General features: G+C 34.3%; 1 protein-coding gene across 3 annotated transcripts in view; it reads left to right on the top strand.

Moving 5' to 3' along the window:
• Window positions 1-19,275, top strand: part of LOC101490028 (kinesin-like protein KIN-7K, chloroplastic) — a 19,899-nt gene extending 624 nt beyond the window's left edge. The window contains exons 1-24 of one of the 3 annotated variants that reach the window (XM_004493562.2): window positions 1-117; window positions 205-473; window positions 564-661; window positions 4,921-5,010; window positions 5,108-5,160; window positions 5,543-5,608; window positions 5,683-5,736; window positions 5,874-5,933; window positions 6,864-6,942; window positions 7,318-7,385; window positions 8,692-8,754; window positions 8,866-8,970; window positions 10,647-10,751; window positions 10,884-10,991; window positions 13,838-13,981; window positions 14,571-14,753; window positions 14,863-15,021; window positions 15,700-15,918; window positions 16,327-16,467; window positions 16,572-16,694; window positions 16,773-16,826; window positions 17,279-17,326; window positions 17,411-17,608; window positions 18,358-19,275. In XM_004493562.2, coding sequence (XP_004493619.1) covers window positions 223-473; window positions 564-661; window positions 4,921-5,010; window positions 5,108-5,160; window positions 5,543-5,608; window positions 5,683-5,736; window positions 5,874-5,933; window positions 6,864-6,942; window positions 7,318-7,385; window positions 8,692-8,754; window positions 8,866-8,970; window positions 10,647-10,751; window positions 10,884-10,991; window positions 13,838-13,981; window positions 14,571-14,753; window positions 14,863-15,021; window positions 15,700-15,918; window positions 16,327-16,467; window positions 16,572-16,694; window positions 16,773-16,826; window positions 17,279-17,326; window positions 17,411-17,608; window positions 18,358-18,918 — 3,030 coding nt within the window. In that variant the 5' untranslated portion in view covers window positions 1-117; window positions 205-222 and the 3' untranslated portion in view covers window positions 18,919-19,275. Of the gene's footprint in view, window positions 118-204; window positions 474-563; window positions 662-2,845; window positions 4,587-4,920; window positions 5,011-5,107; window positions 5,161-5,542; window positions 5,609-5,682; window positions 5,737-5,873; window positions 5,934-6,863; window positions 6,943-7,317; window positions 7,386-8,691; window positions 8,755-8,865; window positions 8,971-10,646; window positions 10,752-10,883; window positions 10,992-13,837; window positions 13,982-14,570; window positions 14,754-14,862; window positions 15,022-15,699; window positions 15,919-16,326; window positions 16,468-16,571; window positions 16,695-16,772; window positions 16,827-17,278; window positions 17,327-17,410; window positions 17,609-18,357 lie in introns of those variants that run through there. The other 2 variants (XM_012713842.3, XM_073365622.1) reach the window with 2 other exon arrangements.
• Window positions 19,276-20,309: the final 1,034 nt, after the last annotated feature.

Genomic DNA, 20,309 nt, shown 5'->3' with positions numbered 1-20,309 from the left:
CTCATTTCAAACATTGAATGAACTTTTCGTTCATTTTTCCCTATGCTTTCATCAAATTTAACTCGTTTTTCAACTCACTTCCCGAGGCTCGAAGCGTTATTGTTTTCTTCAATTTCTGTAATAATTTCTTTTACGCTAATGAATTTTGTAATACGCGTGCGTTTATCGTTGAATTGAATGAAATTATTCTCAATTGTTTTGTAGGATTGACGAGAAGTGTCAATGGCATCGAAACAAGGAGTGAAATCAAAACGATTCGGATCGATTGGCGCAAAAGGTGCGAATTCACCTTCTTCTTCAACCACTTCGTCTTCTAAACAGTTTCACGAAACCTCCAACGATGCTCAGAGCTCGCCGGCGTCTTCGTCGGTGAGAAGTAAGCCGCAGCAATTTTATCCGGAAGCCGCCGCGCCTGTGGATACTCAAAAAACTAAAGAAAATGTTACTGTGACGGTTAGGTTTCGGCCTTTGAAGTAAGTGTTTCGTCTTCTGAGTCATGTGTCGTTGTTCTGTTATGGCTGTTTATGTTAATTTGATTGAGGTTTGGTTTATGCGTCGGACAGTCCAAGGGAAATTCGTCATGGCGAGGAGATTGCTTGGTATGCAGATGGAGACACTGTAGTGCGGAATGAGTATAATCCGTCCATAGCATATGCCTACGGTACAATATTCAATACTGATACTTGTGGATAGGTTTTTGTTGTTTAAATTTATTCATTTGGTATTTAGGTGAAGCATTCGGTGGTTTTGTTTTGAAGTTGAATGTTCAACATAGAATACTTCTACAATGTTAGTTACATTGAGGGGTTGAAGAATTTTATGTTTAGCTTTGAGAGTAAAATCTCATGGCGATGGTAGCTGCAAAATCAAGAGAGAGTGAAGAAATTACCACTTTCACATTAATTTTCATTGATGAACTCAGAACCATATTTTTTCCTTGGAGAGGGGGGTTATGAAAGAAATTTGTGCTGAATATTTCATAGTGCTATTAGTGCATAGTGATATAACTAGAATTGGTTTTGTGTAGTTGAGAGTCATGGTCGTCAGAGTGTGTGTTGATAGTCCCTTATTGGACAGTGGTATAACCTGAATAGTGATTATAAGTGGGGGGATCCTTATCTTACAAATTGATTTTGTAGGGTTGAGTTAGACCAAACCCAAACTCTAAGACTTCGTTAGAATGAATGCATCTAAAATAAAACTAATAAAAAATCTAGTCATCAAACAGAAACTAAAAATCTGTGGAGGGATCCATGTGCTGAACACCCAAGAGAAGCCAAGTGAATTTTTTTTGTTCCATTGCATGATTTATGATAGATACATTCTTTTAAAATTCCGAGCTTTCCTTGATATGACAAAATTTGCAAAGTACAGGCTTCACTCTGCCAAATAACTTTTCCATCATTGCAATTGCTGAATCCTCTGAAGTCAATAATCAGAAAATGCTTCATTTTTGAGGACACAACCAAGGATCACCAAATAGTCCAAAAGCATGTCACGCTAAAATGTAGCTTGCTTAGAAACAAATGCATAACTGTTTCTGAGTTTAAACTATAGGGGATTAGTCATTGTTAGGTGCATGAGCCTGATGCTTAACATTAGTATTAGTTATCTTGTTTAGTACAGATGCCCAAATGAAAAACTTGACCGTATAGAGTTTTGAATTCTGAACAGTTTCTTAAGAGTTAAAATCTATGTGTTTGAAGAATGAGAGAGAAATTGGAATATGGGTCTACAACTAAAACTAAAAGAGACTCCAGTTCGGAAGCATCAATGTCTCATTGAGTCCTAGAGAAACGGGAAATCCAAGATATGTTGTTGTTTTGTTGCCCTAATTAATTTAAAAAACAAGCAGGAGGAGGGGAGATGATGCAATGAAAAGCCACCAGAGGCAAGGATAAGCTTCTGAAAAGAATATCCTTATCCTTAGTCCTTAACCATACACTATCCACATCTATTTGCATGCCTCTCTCACCTACTTTGAAGTTTGAAGGGAGTTAGTGGTCCAAACAAAATGAGAAATGTTCCTCGTTGGTCCTTAATGATTTGGGGGTGATTTATGAATTGGCAATTTGGAAACCTCTTCTGAATTAAACCCTAATTCGTCTTTATAACCTGATGTCAGTTAGTTATCCTATTAGTTAAGAGACTAGTTAGATAAATAGGGGAATTCAGATTGGGGAGGGGTCATTCTATTTAATTGATAGCTTGTGAGTGAAAGAAGCATTCCTGAAAAGTATATCCTTGGGGGGAATTCGCTTTTCCATTTTCTGTTGTTAGAGTTCAATAAGACATCTCTAATCTTTTGGTTATTTCTATCTAGTTTTCCATATCATTTTCTTGGTGCGTAGGTAATTTGGTGAGTGACCCTAATCAATAAGCTTCAAAACCATATTAGGTTTTTGATATTGGGTCTAATTAATTCTTACAAAACTTACTTGTAAGGTGAGGGTCACCTTTTATAAACTCTTTTACAACCTTATATTTTTCAATGCGAAACTTAGTTTTTCCATATATACAGGTACAAGATCATATGACACTAGATGTCAAACTTAGTGATTTATATATTAAGTAACATATTATCTGTCAAAATAAAGTCGTGCAATAGAGTATCAATTATATTTTGATTTGCATGAAATTTATAATTTTGACTTTTTGATCTACTTTATATAACTTTTAATTCAATGATTGGATTGGTAAATTTCGTTTCGTAGACAAAGCTATTAAATATTAATTGATGCAAGTCTCTCAGTTTGACACCTAATGTCATTTGTTCCCTTCTCTTTTACATATGTATGTACTATGTACATACATATATCTATATATATTTAATTCTAGGTAGTTAATCCCAGCGTTTCCCGGCGAGATCCCGCTGTCCCGGTGCGGTACAGTGCCTCACCGCGACGGCGTGTCCGCGATAGCGTGAAACAAGATCCCGACGAGATCGAGGTGAGATCCCGCTATCCCGGCGTAGTTAATCCTAACGTTTCCCAGCGAAATCCGGCTATTATTTCTTCCTTCTGTGTTTTATTGTTTCTACTTTCACCTAAAAAGAAGAAGTAGAATATGCTAATGAAGATGATGCTTATCTTTGATTCCTATGCTAGAACATGCATGTGAGTTTTAATATTTAGTTATTTTATTAGTGTGTTAAAGACTTCAATATGGATCATCTTTATTTCCTTGACTTTTGTTTGTATTTCAATGTATGTTTTGACTAAGAGTAAGACTTGTAAATTCTTATTACTAGTTATGAATGTTTCAGAGTTTGAGTCATTTGTTAATTTTGCATTAAATATAGGTTTATATAATATTATTCATGTAATTTGTTCAAAAAAATAGCAACTATCCCGCCTATCCCGGAACGCGTTATCCCGCTATCCCACTTTTGGGGTTGGCCGCGACGCACCGCTATCTGGGATTAACTACCTAGATTTAATTCATACCCTAACAAATTCTGTAGCAAAATGTTCGATTAACCGTCACTAACTTACTAGCATCCAATGGTTATGCTTGCTAACTTAGTGGAGTGTTCTAGAGTGTTGCACAACTCTGGCACTTAAAATACAATAAGATTAACCGAGTAATGACATGTACTATGAAGCACAAACACCTTTGAGATTAAGCGCGTTGCTGTGTGTGACACACGTTGGTGTCTCGCACATGTGAACACTCATACAATACGTGTTCGACAACTTAGACAAGTGTCCCAATTTTATTTTATTTTCCTATGCTTCGACACACTTTAGATACCCATTTGATACATCTCATACAAATTTGCGGAGTTAGAGATATGTCAAAGCAATGATGATCAATGAGGGGTTAAAGATATTTAATTTGATTACATCATGTTTAGCTTTTCGATAGCAGATGGATGAAGGTGAAAACATAGACAAGTGTCCCCATCTTTTTTCTTTGTTACGACCGACCTTAGACACCCATTTGATACATCTCATACAAATCTATGGAGTTAGAGACAAGGTAGTCAGAATCGAGATCCTATACAGGATCGGGGAAGGTTCACAAGACCGTGAATCGTAATTTTGTAGCACGGATCTTAAGATCCTACCAAATTTAGAAATTCATATATATTGCATATAAGTTCATACATATACATGTAGAAGAAAATAATTTAGTAAAAAGAAACTTCAAATCACACCCAAACTACGTAGAGAAACTCAAAATTTGGGATCATTAGGTTCATAAAACAACAAAAAACAACTAAAACACTCAGTACATGAGCAAATCACACCTAAAAAAAACCTCCAAAACAGTCTCCGAAACAGTAAAAAACAACTAAACAAACTTCAAAATAGTAGCAAATCCATAAGATGTTGAAACACAAAATCGTGCAAGATTTCCAATTCCACTGATTCCACCTTCTCCCATAATTTTGGGTTTCTGCTCGTCAACAAACACGGGGAAGGGGTGCGAGATCGTAAAATCATGGGATCCTATGTGGTGGATCGGGATTTTGAATACCATGGTTAGAGATGTGGCAAAGCAATGATGATCAATGAGGGGTTAAAGATATCCAATTTGGTTACATCATGTTTAGCTCTTCGATGGTAGATGGATGAACGAAGGTGAAAAAATATCATATCTTGTTTTAGATTTGTTTTTTGCTATGAAAAATATTACTCAAATTCAAAGAACACACAAACACACACACACACACATATATATTGATTCTCAATTTAGATCTTTTATAATCATATTTATTTATTTATAAGAAATAACTAAGTTAATACATGTGTATCCGGGTCCTATGTTTTGACATTAGCTGTGTTGAAGTGTCCTTGTTTGTGTCATGTCAGGTATTCGTGTCAGAGTTTGTGCTTCATAACAAATAGTCCTCCGTATTTCGTTCTCTCATTTTCAATGTTGTTCATTAAATCAGATTTTTCTTCTTTTTTCTAGATCGTGTCTTTGGTCCCACGACCACAACTCGTCATGTCTACGATATTGCGGCTCAGCATGTTGTTAGTGGTGCTATGGAGGGCATCAATGGTAATTTGAAGATTGAGGGATTTCTAGATTGTTTTTCATTTGCTTACCTGGCATATTGGGTAATTAACAAATGAGCTCCTCTCTGGTTTTCATACAGGTACAGTGTTTGCATATGGGGTAACAAGCAGTGGGAAGACTCATACAATGCATGTGAGACCACTCATTTTCTGCCTCATCTTGTTAATCTGCATGTTTATAATAGATTTATTATTTATTTGTTTTTATGGTCTTTCAATGTCATAATACTGTAATGATGGTCTTGAACATAAATTAACTACTGTAACATTATGTATGCTGAACTAGCAAGACTGCAAGCTCGGAGCCTACTTTTTATCAGTTTTTCATGGGACCGAGGCAATTGTGAAGCTGTTACATTCCTTTTCAGTTAATAATATTTTATGCAATGTCATCACATAAAAGTTAATTGATACCATCTGTTGTGACAATTTCTGATGATGTTGAGTTAAATGAATTTGGATTACTTGCTGGTAATGCTAAGACGTACCTCTTGCCCATAAATTCATAATTGCAGGGTGATCAAAGATCTCCTGGAATCATACCTCTTGCTGTGAAGGATACTTTTAGCATTATCCAAGAGGTATGGAAAATACTGGTCTATTTGTTGCACTTTTTACTAAAGGAATTATACAATCTGATATTTCTTCACACCAGACTCCAAACCGAGAGTTTCTCCTTCGAGTTTCGTACTTGGAGATCTACAATGAGGTGGGCTTCTTCCTGATATGTAGCTTGTTTTTTTTTGACGTTATGTTCATGCTGATGTTGTCTTCTACAAACATGAAAAATAATTTGACTTACGCTGCTTTGTTCTTCATACGATTATTCTCAAAATTTCCTTTTAGGTGGTTAATGACTTATTAAACCCAGCAGGTCAGAACTTAAGAATCAGAGAGGATGCTCAGGTACTGATTATAACTTTTGTCATCTCTTTTATCGTATCTTTCTTTTATATTAACTAATTAATAGTGAGGATTATCTGTTTTGAACTACTTTGATTGCTAAGTGCCAAAATGTTTTTTAGTAAATTAAGCCAAGTGCCAAAATGTTGTCTCTTTAAGAATATCCATAGCGTATTTCCTTTGTGACATTACTAAGCCATCATTGGATTGGGCTACCTCAATACCCAAAAAGTAGCGGAGCTTACCAAGATTTTTAGTTTGAAAGTGATGGGAGAGATGTTGTTTCAACTGGAGTATGTCAGGTTGATCATTACCATTTTATGATAATATCATCTACATAGTCAATAAGGTAAATGCACCCTTGGGCCGAGTGACGATAAAACACAAAATGATCAACTTTGCTTCAAATCATACCAAATTGTGGCACTATTGTGCTAAATCTACTAAACCAAGTTCGAGGAGACTGTTTAAATCCATGCAGAGACCTATGTAGCCGACAAACCATGGTAGAGGACTCCCCCTTCGAATCATACCAAATTGTGGCACTACTGTGCTGAATCTACCAAACCAAGTTCGAGGAGACCGTTTAAAACCATGCAGAGACCTATGTAGCCAACAAACCATGGTAGATGACTCTCTTCAAGATCACCATGGCAAAAAAGCATTTTTAATGTCAAGTTGATGGAGGGGTCAGTGCTGGATGGCTGCAAGGGAGAGGAGTCTAGCTGATGCCATTTTGGCTATAGTTGAAAAAGTATCACTATAATTCAACCCAAAAATATGAGTATCAATCGAAGTAATGTTTTAACGCTAGCGGAGCCGTCAGCATTCTAACAATAGTCAAATTAGTTTTTGAAGTACATATTCAAAGTTCTATAAATAGAAGTATTTTGTAGGAAAGTCTGTATCATTTGTGTATTGATTCACATGTAGGGCACCTTTGTTGAGGGAGTTAAGGAAGAGGTTGTACTCTCCCCTGCTCATGCACTATCTCTTATTGCAGCTGGAGAAGGTAAAAGTTCCAGCTAGGTTTGTTTTCTCGTGGATTAATTTAATTTGCTGGTCTGGTGTACCATCATGCTGTGGGATATTTTGATTTCTGCTTGTGTCTTTTGTAATCAAACAATGTTTATGTATTTTAAAATTGGGTGTTACTCTGAAGAGTGAGGTAAAATTAGCTTACCCTTATGCATTATAATAACAGGTATATCAATTGACAACTTTTAATATGGCAGTGTCAAAAAGTAGCTGCATGTATAATATTTTTTGTCTGTTAATAACAAAACTGTTTTGCTCGGTTATGCAATTTTACTTGATGCCTCCCAGACTTTCTGTTCTTTGATGTGTCCTTTTCGATATTCTTGACAAAGTTCTAATTTGACAACAGAGCACAGACATGTTGGGTCCACAAATCTCAACTTACTCAGCAGCAGGAGCCATACAATATTTACCCTGGTGGGTCTATACTATCTCAAAGGACATATTGTTTTAACAGATTGTTCTTGTATTATGTACTAAATATATCAAAATTTATATTTGTGTTCACATGTTACACTTTTGAGCTATGTAATTGGTAATTCATTCCTACAACCAACAATGAGATACTATGGAGAAACTCCAAATAAACAAGGAGCATCGTCTGATGTAGAACCAAGTAGTCCAAGTACTCCTTAGTCGTTGAGTACTTCTTTGGCTTAAACCAAGTCCTCTTTGAGTAAAGGCTATTATACAGTCATCAAAAACTAAGTTTATCCTTAAGGTTTATATAGGCTAACTTATCCAATAGAGCCATCAAAATAACTAACCAATCAGCATAGTAACTAACCCTATTCTAAGACTGAAAAAGATAATCCGAAAATAGAATAAAATCACGAAATCCCAAAATAATGAATAATAGTTTAAATATATTTTTCCTCCCTGCATATCACTTTTTGTTTTTAGTCATGCAAATTTTTGTGTTTTTGTAGTTTTCAGAAATATACCACTTTTTCGCTTTTTGTACTTGTTTTGTTTCAGTCGCCGTAAAATTTGTTCATGTTGGAATCGGTCTATGTAATATGTGGGCCATATTGATTTTAGTCTATAGTCCATACTTGCGGGATTAAAATCAATACGGTCCACATAATACACGAGCCAACTCCAACATAAACAAATATTATGGAGACGAAAACAAAACAAGAAGGGCAAAGAGTGTTATAATTGTAAAGACTAAAAGCAAACAATTTTTATAGACTAAACTGATATATATTTCTAAGGACGAAAAAGGTATTTAAGCCTAAAATAATCCCAAATTGTGAACAAACCGAAAAATATAATGAAATAGATAATCCAGTCTACATTATCATCCCTCAGTAACCCAACCCAAGTGGGGATGGTTATTAAAACTATCCAAAATATTCACCTAGATTATCAATGATAACTCTTAGAACTTTGGCCAGACCTACTTGCTCAAAAGCTAGCTCAAAGGATGATGATTGCCAACAAGACTAGACATCTAGAGCATGGACAAATGAGTGGCCTAATAACAAATCTTGTATAGGTTTCAATACCATCTTAAAATTTGGGTTTGACATAATTCATCCCTAAAACTAGCTTAAGGGGCGAGGGTTGTTCAAGCCTTATTTGTTCATATCTCTAGTTGATATGAGATCTTAACAATAACAATCTCCAACCTTTAAGCAGTTCAGGAATGAGAAAAATGGAACATCAAGATGTAACCTATTTCTTTTGTTCTTTTTAATTTCATGCTACTTTATAACAGACCATAGAGAGCAGTCCATGTGGTGAAAATAGTGAAGGAGAAGCAGTAACACTGTCACAATTGGTAATTATTTTAAACTTAATGGTTGAACTTTGTATACATGATCTCTACTAACAAGCTTCAATATTGGTAATGATTTCAAGTTATTTTTTAATATTTTATTTATACATGCAGAACCTCATTGATCTAGCAGGTTCAGAGAGTTCAAAAGCTGAAACAGTTGGCATGAGAAGGAGGGAAGGATCATATATCAATAAAAGTCTTCTAACTCTTGGAACTGTGAGGTCTCAAACCTTTCTTCTGGGTATAATTTATAGATGTGATATATTATGTCCCTTTACCAAACTGGTTAAACTTTTGGTACTTTTGGTCCTTGATGTGATATTAGTGCCTTCATGATGTGATGATCTAGATTTTGATCCCCGCCACTCCATTCTGGTAAAAACTAGAAAGATGAATTATAGCATTGATAGTTGGGCCTATGCAACCACTCTTCAAGCCCAAAGGACTCTGGCATGGGAGTGCATGTTAGAGATGTATTATAAAGTCATTCACGTGTCTTTATCTACTATCTTAAGCTTTTGTAATAATAGTTTTTTGATAGTTAGGGCTAGCAAGTATATTGATTGATAATGATGTGAAGGGTGTGTCACAAAAGACAAAACACTATTTATGTTGAAATAAGAAGATATTGAAACCAAATCTAAGATGTCACCTAAAATATTCTAAGAATGGCATGTTGGACGTTGTTAGAGAAGAAAAAATAGACAGAACGGCTATCCATATTTGTACTAATATGTACTTTTAATTATAATTAAATAAAGAAAACAATCAAGAAATTAAGGAACTATGTTTTCAGAGCCTATCCAAGATCCATTAGACCACCCGCTATATGGCTACTCATGTTACGCTTCAAATGTCCAGTCTTGGCATGAGGTATATTGATAGTCTCACATTGGATATGAGATGACCTGAAAAATGTGTTTATATGTGGGAGACATCGCTCTCCTCACAAGCCAATTTTGTAGGGTTGAGTTAGGTCCAACCACAGTTCTAAGACTTATCATTCTCTACTATATATATTCATATTTATAGTGGCCAAGTTGCAGTCTCTTCTGTTACAATAGTTAAAATTGATAGCTGTAGCTTCTAAATACAATGGGAATGTTTTAGATATTTATTAGCTGAACAAAATAACATGGGTAGATAATACTCTATTAGTTATGCACATGTTTGCTCATACACATGAGTAGTTGTCTGCATAGGTTTTTAGGAAAATGGAAAATTCCAATTTTTCAAAAATAATATAGACAGAGAAAAGAGAAATTAAATTTAAAAGGAGAAACATTTAAAAAAAATAAATCAATGATGTGGACAAATAAAGCAGCATATTGTGTTTGAGCAGGAGGAGAAGATTAGAGAAAGACAACTAAATTATAGTTCTTACAAAATAGATTTGCATTGAAGTTGGTTGTAGTTCATTGCTAAAGGATTGACTTTAGATAGGACTTGCGGTGGTTTTTCTTTAAACTGCTTTGATTTGTTCATAGCTCCCCCAAGAAACATTTTTGGTTTTATCCATAGTTAAATACTATAGATCCTTTTGTCTTGCACCACGACCCCATTTACTAACTTCGCTGTATTCCTTTTCTATATCTTTTAATGCTTCGGTCTTCTGTTTCTCTTACGAATTTACTCCTAGGACATGTTTATCATGCAGTGGTGACCTTGCCTTTCAAATGTTTTCACTCCATTATAAGGCTTTAAGCAACCAGTTTTACTTTCTAATATTATTATGATATCCTTTCTGTTATTGTAGAATGACAGTGCATTATATTGATAATGATCTGTCTGCAATAGCCGCCAAGCATAATTGTTCAGCACATGCTGTTGCATTCAGTAAACCTGTGTGCTTATGCCTGAGATTAAGTGTAATTATTATCTTTGTTGCACAGGTTATTTCAAAATTGACTGAAGCTAAAGCTAGTCACATACCATATAGAGACTCCAAATTGACTAGAGTGCTTCAGTCTTCTCTCAGTGGTCATGGACGTGTATCTGTAAGGCTTCCATGTGTAGATATTTGCCTTCATATATTAATTTGGGAAAAATAATTTTCATAATACAAATCGTTGTGGTAGAAATTCTATATAAATCAGCAATTATGATTGTTTGATGTTATTTAAATGCAGCTCATTTGCACAGTAACTCCTTCATCAAGTAGCAGTGAAGAGACACACAATACATTGAAGTTTGCTCACAGGGCAAAGCACATTGAAATACAAGCAGCACAAAACAAGGTAATTATAATTAAAACCATTTTTGGCTAAACCAGAACTTTGTTCCTACAAATTAAAAAATTACAACTGACACAGTACAAAGTACATGATTCAACTTCTAATCTTCTACATAATAGTAAAAAGTACCTCAGTTCCTGTAAATAGTAAAACTAGGGTTTCGACTTTTGGGTGTGTACCTGCATCACTCAACTGTTCAGATCTTATACTTAAGAGGAGCAGACTGCATACATGAACATAGTCATTGTACACTAATTACATGCACTGTTTCATAAGCATATATTTCTATATGCTATATGTTAGAATATATTAAATATCTTAGAATATTTTGATATTATATTAGAGTATTTTAGTTTATTGCCTAGGATCAGTTTCTAGTTTTAGATTGTCTTAGATTATCTCCTATGATTAGTTTCTATATTAGTTATTATAGATTTAGTTTATGTTATGTGTAAGTGAAAATACTTTACTTCCTTACATTAAGTTTATTTTAGAAAAAATAAGATATAAGCTCAATATGGGCCTAGAGAATGGTGTCACTTATGACCCATTTAGGTTTAGAGATAGACTTACTATAAATATGCATTTGTAATCTCATTGCGGGGAGATTTTTGAACATTATTTTTGTGAGACTTTCCTCTCTAGAGTTCTTGAAAGAATTCACTTTGAACTTATCAAGGTTGTTAATCCTTGTGGCATTCTTTTTGGCTTATCAATCTCTAGATTGTGGCGCCATTCTGTTCTTGGTTCGTTTGTTGAATAATAATTTTGAGTTTCCTTTACATCAAACCCTAATACACAAATTCTACCAATTTTCGTGTTTAGTAACCTGCGATCATATCTTGAGTTCTACATACTTGTTTTCAGTGATTCAACAGCCTAACTTATGTTTTGGAACGTCATCTTTCATCTCGTTTTGAAATCATCGGATTCTGAGTTTCGTAGCTTCGGTTATCGCGTTCTCCAGCAAAATGTGATTTTGACTTCAATTTGTAAGTTTTCAACCTAAAACGATCCTTAAAGTGATTCATGACAAATAGGATCATATCACAGAACCTCTCTCCTCTACCAGTATTTGTCCTTGTTTTGTTCTATTGTGACACCGAGACACAACTTGTTGTTGTCACAGTCGCACTCAAGGTTGTTAGGAGCGAGCTCTAAAGCGGAAATTCGTAAGATCTTATGTGTTTTTTAGCGTGAATAGTGTTAGAGCGAAGGCAAAGTCGTTGGAGAACACAGATCTTTGAGCGCACAGAGGAAAAGCGTGGGAGCGGTGCGCTGTGTCGCGCAAAGGAAGAACGGTTTTGTGAAGACGAAGCGCCGTTTCGGGAAGATCCGACCAGTTTAGCGCCGTTTCAACCCGCATGCTTTGGTCCAATTTTGCACCTCTTCACCTTCAAATTCTAAAGTTGTGTTAATGGGTCGAGTCTGTATCCTAGTTTTTTGGAAAGTAGGGCTTCACATTAAAAAAACTTAACAAATTATGACCTATGTCGTTTTGCTTACTCTGTTTTCTATTTTTTTTACTAATCATTTTGCTTACTCATTTTTTCTATTCACGTCGTTTTGCTTACTCTATTGAATAGCTTGTTTTCTTTTTTGGTTTTGAATAATTAATTAATAATAATAATTGCTCTTTTTTCTATTCACGTCGTTTTGCTTACTCTATTGAATAGCTTGTTTTCTTTTTTGGTTTTGAATAATTAATTAATAATAATAATTGCTGTTGTGATTTAAACTACAGACATATAATAATTTAAAATTATATTAAAATCTGATTTTGAAGGTAGCAACTTGAGACTTGGTTTTTTTTCAATGATTAATTTCTTTTCAACTTTGGAATTTTTAATACTTAAATTAAATGATTCAATTTCAGATTTCCTCCTTCTATTTCTTGTATAAATTTTTATGTTAAGGTTATTTTTCTTAATTTTATGGTATAACTTTGTCTATTTTGTGGGATCTTAAGATCCGTGTTACAATCCAACGACCTATGATTTTTCTATATCCCAAAGATCTTAGGTAGAATTTAGAGTTTGACAACCTTGGTCGCACTGCATCTTCGGTGTTTTTCATGCAATTCTTTTCTCACTAATGGATTATATCAGCAACTTCTAGCCTCAGCTAATGATACATTTGAGTCTGTACTTTTCTTTGGATCTTCTTCCACACCACAGTCTATCTCAGTGACAATTCCCTAGATTCAAGACAATCTATCCCAATGTGTTTGGTTCTTTCATGGAACACATGATTGGATGCAATCAGAAGTGCAACTTGATTTATCACAAATAAGTGTTATCTGTGTAATCTCCCCAAATTTGAGTTCACGAAGCAATTGCTTAATTCAAATAAGTTTTCAAGTAGCTTAGCCAAATAAGTTTTCAAGTAGCTTAGACCGTGACTTTGGAAATTATATTTTATTTCTTACTTTTCCATGTCATTAGGTTACCTACAATGAACAAAATACCTAAAGCAGATCCTCTATCAATTGGGGAGGCTACCCAATCAATATGTGAGTAACCAACAATCCGAGTGTGAACTTTATTTTCGTAGATACGTTCATTTCGCGGTACCCTTTAATGTATTTGGGGATATACATAAATTGCATTCCAATGTCCTTCACAAGATAAATGTAGGAACTGATATAATACACTTACTGCAAAGGAGATGTTGGATGACAGGATAAGTGGCACAAACTTAGTATTTGGGAAGATGTTTTATGAACCTGGATATTTTAGAAGGGATGGTATTTTGGGACATTTTCTATGTATGTAGTAGTCAGTGATTTAAATGAGAGGCTTGAATCTTTAAAGTTCTGTAATATATCTTTCTGTAATATAAACCTGCAGATTATTGATGAGAAGTCGCTTATCAAGAAATACCAACAAGAGATTCAATGCTTAAAGGAAGAATTGGAACAATTAAAGAAGGGCATTGTCACAGTTCAGCCAAAAGACACTGGGGATGATGACATTGAGCTCCTAAAACAAAAGGTAGGTAATGCTATATGTAAACCACATCCTTCTGTTTTGTTTGGTCATTTTTTATTAAAAAAATGTTGATTAAAATTAGAATTCAAAATGTGAATACTATCACTTGTTACAAAAAGTTGAGCATAAATAGGAGTTCACTTTCATATGCCCTACAGAAAAGGGAGTACTGTAGTGTACTACCATTTTTAATTTGCAAATTGAGTACTAATGGAACATTGCAAACTCAGTAATGAAAATTGAAGAGTGAGTCACACAAATCTGTAACTTTTATATGTCTATAATTTTTGTTATTCGCTTTTAGCTTGTATTACTGTCGCTAACCATTGACATAAAGTCTGTATTTTCGAAATGGTAGTACAATTCTCCTTTTTGTGCAGCAGGACCGAAATTAACTTACATATATATTAATGGCAAACAGTTAATTTTGTTTTTTTGTAAGGAAAACACTCTAAACGGCATAATGTATAAATCTGGAAATAACTTCAATTAAGAATTGTAGAATAAATTTACTGGTTATTGTGTTCATTGCTATTTATAAAACTAGCATTCCGATTTTGAATGGTTTTCATTCAATTGTAACTATGTAAAGTTAGAAGATGGTCAAGTTAAGTTGCAATCCAGATTGGAACAAGAAGAAGAAGCTAAAGCTGCTTTGTTAGGTAGAATTCAACGATTGACTAAGTTGATTTTGGTCTCCACAAAAGCATCACAGCCAACGAGATTTCCTAACAGGCCTGGTCCACGTAGAAGACATTCCTTTGGAGAAGAAGAGGTATTTCTCATTTGACTTTCTACTTTTCCCTCCTAAATACCAGGAATTTACATTTCTTTTACATGCTTTTTTCTATGTCTACATTTTTCATTATAAATTCTGTTTGTAGCTGGCATATCTTCCGTACAAAAGGCGGGATTTAATATTAGAAGAGGAAAACATTGACTTATATGTTAATCTGGAGGGGAATGCTGCAACAGCTGATGATTCTTTAAAAGAGGAGAAAAGGACAAAGAAACATGGACTACTAAATTGGTTGAAATTACGTGTAAGTTGTCCATTGCTGTTTGCTATTTCTAATGCTAGGGATTATGAGAACATAATTGAATTGCATGTTATTTTTTTCAAGTTGTATAGCTTGCATTTATTGATTTTAATTCTTCTGCTTTCATTTATTATTAAACCCATCAGACTTATGTGACCGATCCTCTTATCTGTTGTCTGCTTCTCCCATTCTTTACCACTCTACACTCTTTTGGTAATTAAGAACCGGAAATTCTCTATTAGATCTTGTATTTAAAATAATGTAACGGGTTGGTTTAGCAATGACTTTTTATATTTTCATTGGTATTATTTTGTAATTCTTATTAAAACTTCAAAATTGAAATGCATTTTGCTTCTTTATTAGGAATTATTTTGATCGTGTTGTAGGGAATACTTGACATTTAAGATTTTCGATCATCATTGAAAACTTATTTGATGCATTTAACTACATAAAATTTCAATCATTCTCCGGGACATGCATTTGTCACTGGATTATACTTATTTTAAGTTTATAATAATCTTTTAGCTCAAATAACATTTATTTTGATGCACACTGGGGATGTGTGCATAGTTTGGTACCTTGTTGAACATCTTACATAATCCTATGAACAATTTCATTATAGGTAACTCACAAGTTGAACTTCTATTTGTTTAAGCTTGTTTTTGTCACTATTTTTATCAGAAACGGGAAAGTGCCTTGACAGGCACTAGTGATAAATCCAGTGGAGCAAAATCCACCAGCACACCTTCTACACCACAAGCGGACAATTGTATCCATACGGAGTCCAGACTTTCGCATTCTCCAGCTGTGGAAAGCTCTCCATCTGCTGATCTTATATCAGAGGCAAGAGAGGATAAAGATATTCATGAGGATAGTTTATTGGGACAAGAGACACCTTTGGTATGTAATGACTTCTGTTTTTTGTTTCTTATTACTGCTTTGGAGAAAATTTCCGAGTTATGGCATTGGTAAAATGTCATATTTACTTATGTATTAAACAGGACAAAAAACGGATTGTACTTTCTATGCATATGTTTTGACAAGAACTGGTGAAGTGATTATTGTTCAAAAGCCACTCAAATTCTTTCAAAACCACCACAAACCACCTCAATTATGCTAGTAACTTATGTTTTATTTAGCATCCAATGTTGCCCTCAAGTGTAGTTCAGTGCATAAATATCTATCAAATATTTGTTAATTGTGTAGATATAAATTTTTTATCTGAAAAACGGAGAAATGTGGATTGTATATTATGTGGGGATCTATATTTTTACCTTATTAGATGCCACTTTTGTTTTTTGATTCTAGACAAGCATCAAATCAGTTGATCAAATTGATCTTCTGAGGGAGCAGCACAAGATTTTATCTGGAGAAGTGGCACTTCATTCAAGTGCATTAAAGAGGCTGACTGAGGAAACAAGAAGAAATCCTCAAAATAGTCAGACTCATGTTGGTTACTATCTCTTTTTGTCTATATAAAAGTTGCATTTTTGTTTTATTAGAATTATCATTGTGACTGTTCTGCCTGAAAGTTCTAATTTTGTAAATATAAGGTTGAGGTGAAAAGGTTGAAAGATGAAATTAAGGAAAAGAGAGAGCAAATGGATTTACTGGAAAAGCAAATGTCTAATTATTTCATAGCTTCAGATCAGACAGATCAATCAGGAGTATCACAGGTATGCTGACTTGACATCATTGTTGCTTTGTTTAACTTGTTTGCAGTCCAACTTAATACTGGTTGTTTTGTACCGCAGGCGCAGACTGCTGAGCTGAGGGCCCAATTAAATGAGAAATCCTTTGAACTTGAGGTGACAGTGTTCTTATTGTACAAATGGGAGGCAAAGCCCGTTTTATTAGACTTGAAAAAACTTTTTAAATATTATTTATTGATAACTCATAGAGCAATATTACCGGCAACGAACCTGACCTAAAAATAAAAGAAAATAAAACAACAAATTTGTACAGAACTTAACTAACGAAATTATAGACAATAACTCCCCAACAATTAGTTCTTAAATGCAATTGTATTGTAGAACTTTCCAATCAGAACAAAAATAGATAGTGATTATGTCAATAAATATATCAATTGATATTTTAAAAGCTATGCCTTTAATCATGCAAGATAGTAATGTTCTTGTATTGTTGGGTATCTAAACTGTTTCAACTGCTAGAATTCCTAGCGCATGAACATGTGGCCTTGCTTAGGATTGTTTTATGATGAGCCCGGTTTTAACTAGTGCACAATATTCTGCTAATTCAGGTCAAAGCAGCAGACAACCGTATAATTCAAGAACAGCTTAGTCAGAAGGTGAAAATCTAGCTTACATTTTTTTACGAGAAGTCCTATTCTGTTAATCATATTCTTGTTAAGTGTGAAATATGACATTATCAGATATGTGAATGTGAAAGCCTGCAAGAAACAGTTGCCTCTTTGAAACAGCAACTGGCAGATGAAATAGAGTTGAGGAATTTCAGCCCTGTACCCAATCATTCACATCATATCCCGGTAACCAAGGATTATCACGCTGAACTTCACCTTGAAAAAGGAAACATAAACAGTACCAATGAAGGGATTCTTTTGCAAGCACAGGTATACTTTTTCACCTTGTGCCTTCATTGTGTGCTCTTAAGTTCTTAACCTTTTTTCTCTAAAAAGTGGTTGTGATTACTCATTAGTTTTCCAGCAATTCTGAGTTCCCCATAAAAGGCTTCCTACAATTTCCTTATGATAGAACACTCACGGAAAACTACTTGCTAAAATAAAGTTATTATTACGGTGCAAGAAAAGTGCTAGGAACACTCCTTCCAAACTCACTCTATGATGAAGTGAAATTTCTGCAGGTTCCACTGCTTTGAAAATGGGTCTGACTAAATAGGTAATGAAACCCATTAAGTTAGTCGGGCGCACGTGAATTTCATCCAATTATGTTCGGTGAGGTTTGCGAGAGCACTTATTATGAGAGGCACATGGAGGAAAATAATAATTACTGCCTTCAATGGTTGTTTATCAAGATTAGAAATTACTTTGAGTCAACTTAATGTTCTCGTCCGATTACATGCGTATGATCCACAGTCAACATTTCCACACATAAAATCTCAGCTTGTCTATGCTCCCATATAATAATTTATAATAATTTGAATAATGATTAAAATGCAAATTTTACAAACTAGAAGTGAAAATGGAATATAATATCTGCAGTCATTCTTATTAGACTAGAAATGATTAATGTTTATACGCATTCTATTTTACAGTTAATTGACGTCTTCAAATGACATCAAGTAATTAAGCATATATAGCTAAATCATCATTCCCACTGATCTAGTGCACTTTTTAATTAGATAAGTGAGATAAAAGAACTGAAGCAGAAGGTGGCAGAACTAACAGAATCAAAAGACCAGCTCGAAATTAGGAATCAGAAACTAGCAGAAGAGAGTTCATATGCTAAAGGTCTAGCTTCAGCTGCTGCTGTTGAGCTTAAGGCACTGTCCGAAGAAGTTGCCAAACTCATGAATCATAATGAGAGATTAGCTGCTGAGCTAGCATCCAAGAACTCACCTACTCCACGTAGAACTGGTGGGACAGTCCAAAATGGAAGAAGAGAAAGTAATGTTAGACAACGACGGAGTGATCAGGGTGGATCAAACTCAGATGTCAAGAGAGAACTAGCCTTGAGTAAAGATCGGGAACTTTCATATGAAGCTGCTCTTTTAGAGAAAGATCAGAAAGAAGTCGAGCTTCAAAAAAAGATTGAGGAGTCAAAGCAAAGAGAAGCATACCTGGAAAATGAACTTGCCAACATGTGGGTTCTTGTGGCAAAGCTAAAAAAGTCACAAGGAGCAGAAACTGATGTTTCAGGGTCGATTAAAGAGAGTTTGCAATTCAATGGTTTTGACATTTGATGTGATTTGTACAGTGGCTTTTGAGTTGATCAATTATTACAATTTGCTTTAAATAGGAATGGCTTGAGGGAAAGGCGTGTAAAGATTGTTGTTAGCAGGAAAGTTTGTTTTTCGCTTCCCCTCCATCACCTTCCTTTTTAGTCCATAGCTAGGGTTTCTCATTTGTATATCCAAAGTTCCAAATGTCGCTTCCTTTTCTCCATCATTCTTTCCTAAGTTCCAACAAATGTTGTGCTGCTTTGATCTCTTTTATGAGCAGAGCTAATTTGGTTTGTATCTCTAGGCACAATGTTTAAAGCATACGAGAAAGTAAAGCTTCAAATGTGCATTAACAGGGAAGTTCCATTTGCATGTGTCCCTTTAGCCTTTATGCCGCCTATAAGTATCTAGATTGAACAAAACCGTTGATCCAAGAAACTTGCTGAACAGATGAAACCATGTTTGAACTAGATAATTTGATCAGACCAGTTTATAAGTTGACAAATGCTTAAACCATTCCTTCAAAACTAAAACATTTTTGGGGATTTATAAGCAATCTAACCAGTAGCAGCATCTCTTGGGAAATCTTACTTTAGTATAAAATTGCACGAGACCTTTGCTTTGGGGCAAGAAAATAAGCTATATCGATAAAAATAAAAGATAAATGGCAATATTATGTTCTGCAAGGTAGATAAGCAGACTATATTTTATTATTAGTCATGATAATATGATTATATTGGAAGCAGAGTGGGGAAGAGCCTTACCTATAAAATAGAATTCTTATTTTTTTGAGAAAAGACAAAATAACTTGTGAATTTGTGATGCATCTTCTCTCTCTCTCTCTTTTTTCGGTGACAGTATCTCGAGGACGAGATTCATACTTTTCTTCTCTCTCCGTTTTCTATTTTTATTTTATTTTTTAATGTGGTAGCCATATGTAAAGGATATGTCATCTAATTAATCAGTAGTTTTAATGTAGTATGTTTTGAATAACTCATTTATATTGTTTTTTATTTTTTGAGTTTGACATTCATATTCATCATTTTTGTTCCATCTCGTAAAGTTTTATTAACTATTTCACATAATGTGTTATAAATACTGTGTCTAAGTATTGATCTAAGATATTAAATGTTATTTCATGTACTTAGGAATGAATGAAAAAAGGAAAATTTTGTATCCCCTGCTTTACTCATTTAGCTCTTGATAACTACTACATAAATGAAGCATGTGGTGAATACGCATAAATGATGCATAAGAAAAAAATGCACGGAGAGTAATATGACACACTCTTCACTTTGTACATTAATATTAATTAATTTCTCGAATAAGGAAAGGTACCTTTAGTTTATTAATTTATCATCTCTTTCTTTTTGTAAAACTACAAATGTAAATTCATTTTTTTAGAAGAAAAA

The sequence above is a fragment of the Cicer arietinum genome, chromosome 3, assembly GCF_000331145.2.
Source record: "Cicer arietinum cultivar CDC Frontier isolate Library 1 chromosome 3, Cicar.CDCFrontier_v2.0, whole genome shotgun sequence".
Taxonomy (NCBI): Eukaryota; Viridiplantae; Streptophyta; class Magnoliopsida; order Fabales; family Fabaceae; genus Cicer; species Cicer arietinum.
Note: the sequence above shows the minus strand (reverse complement) of the source record. Positions and strands in the feature narration are given on the sequence as shown.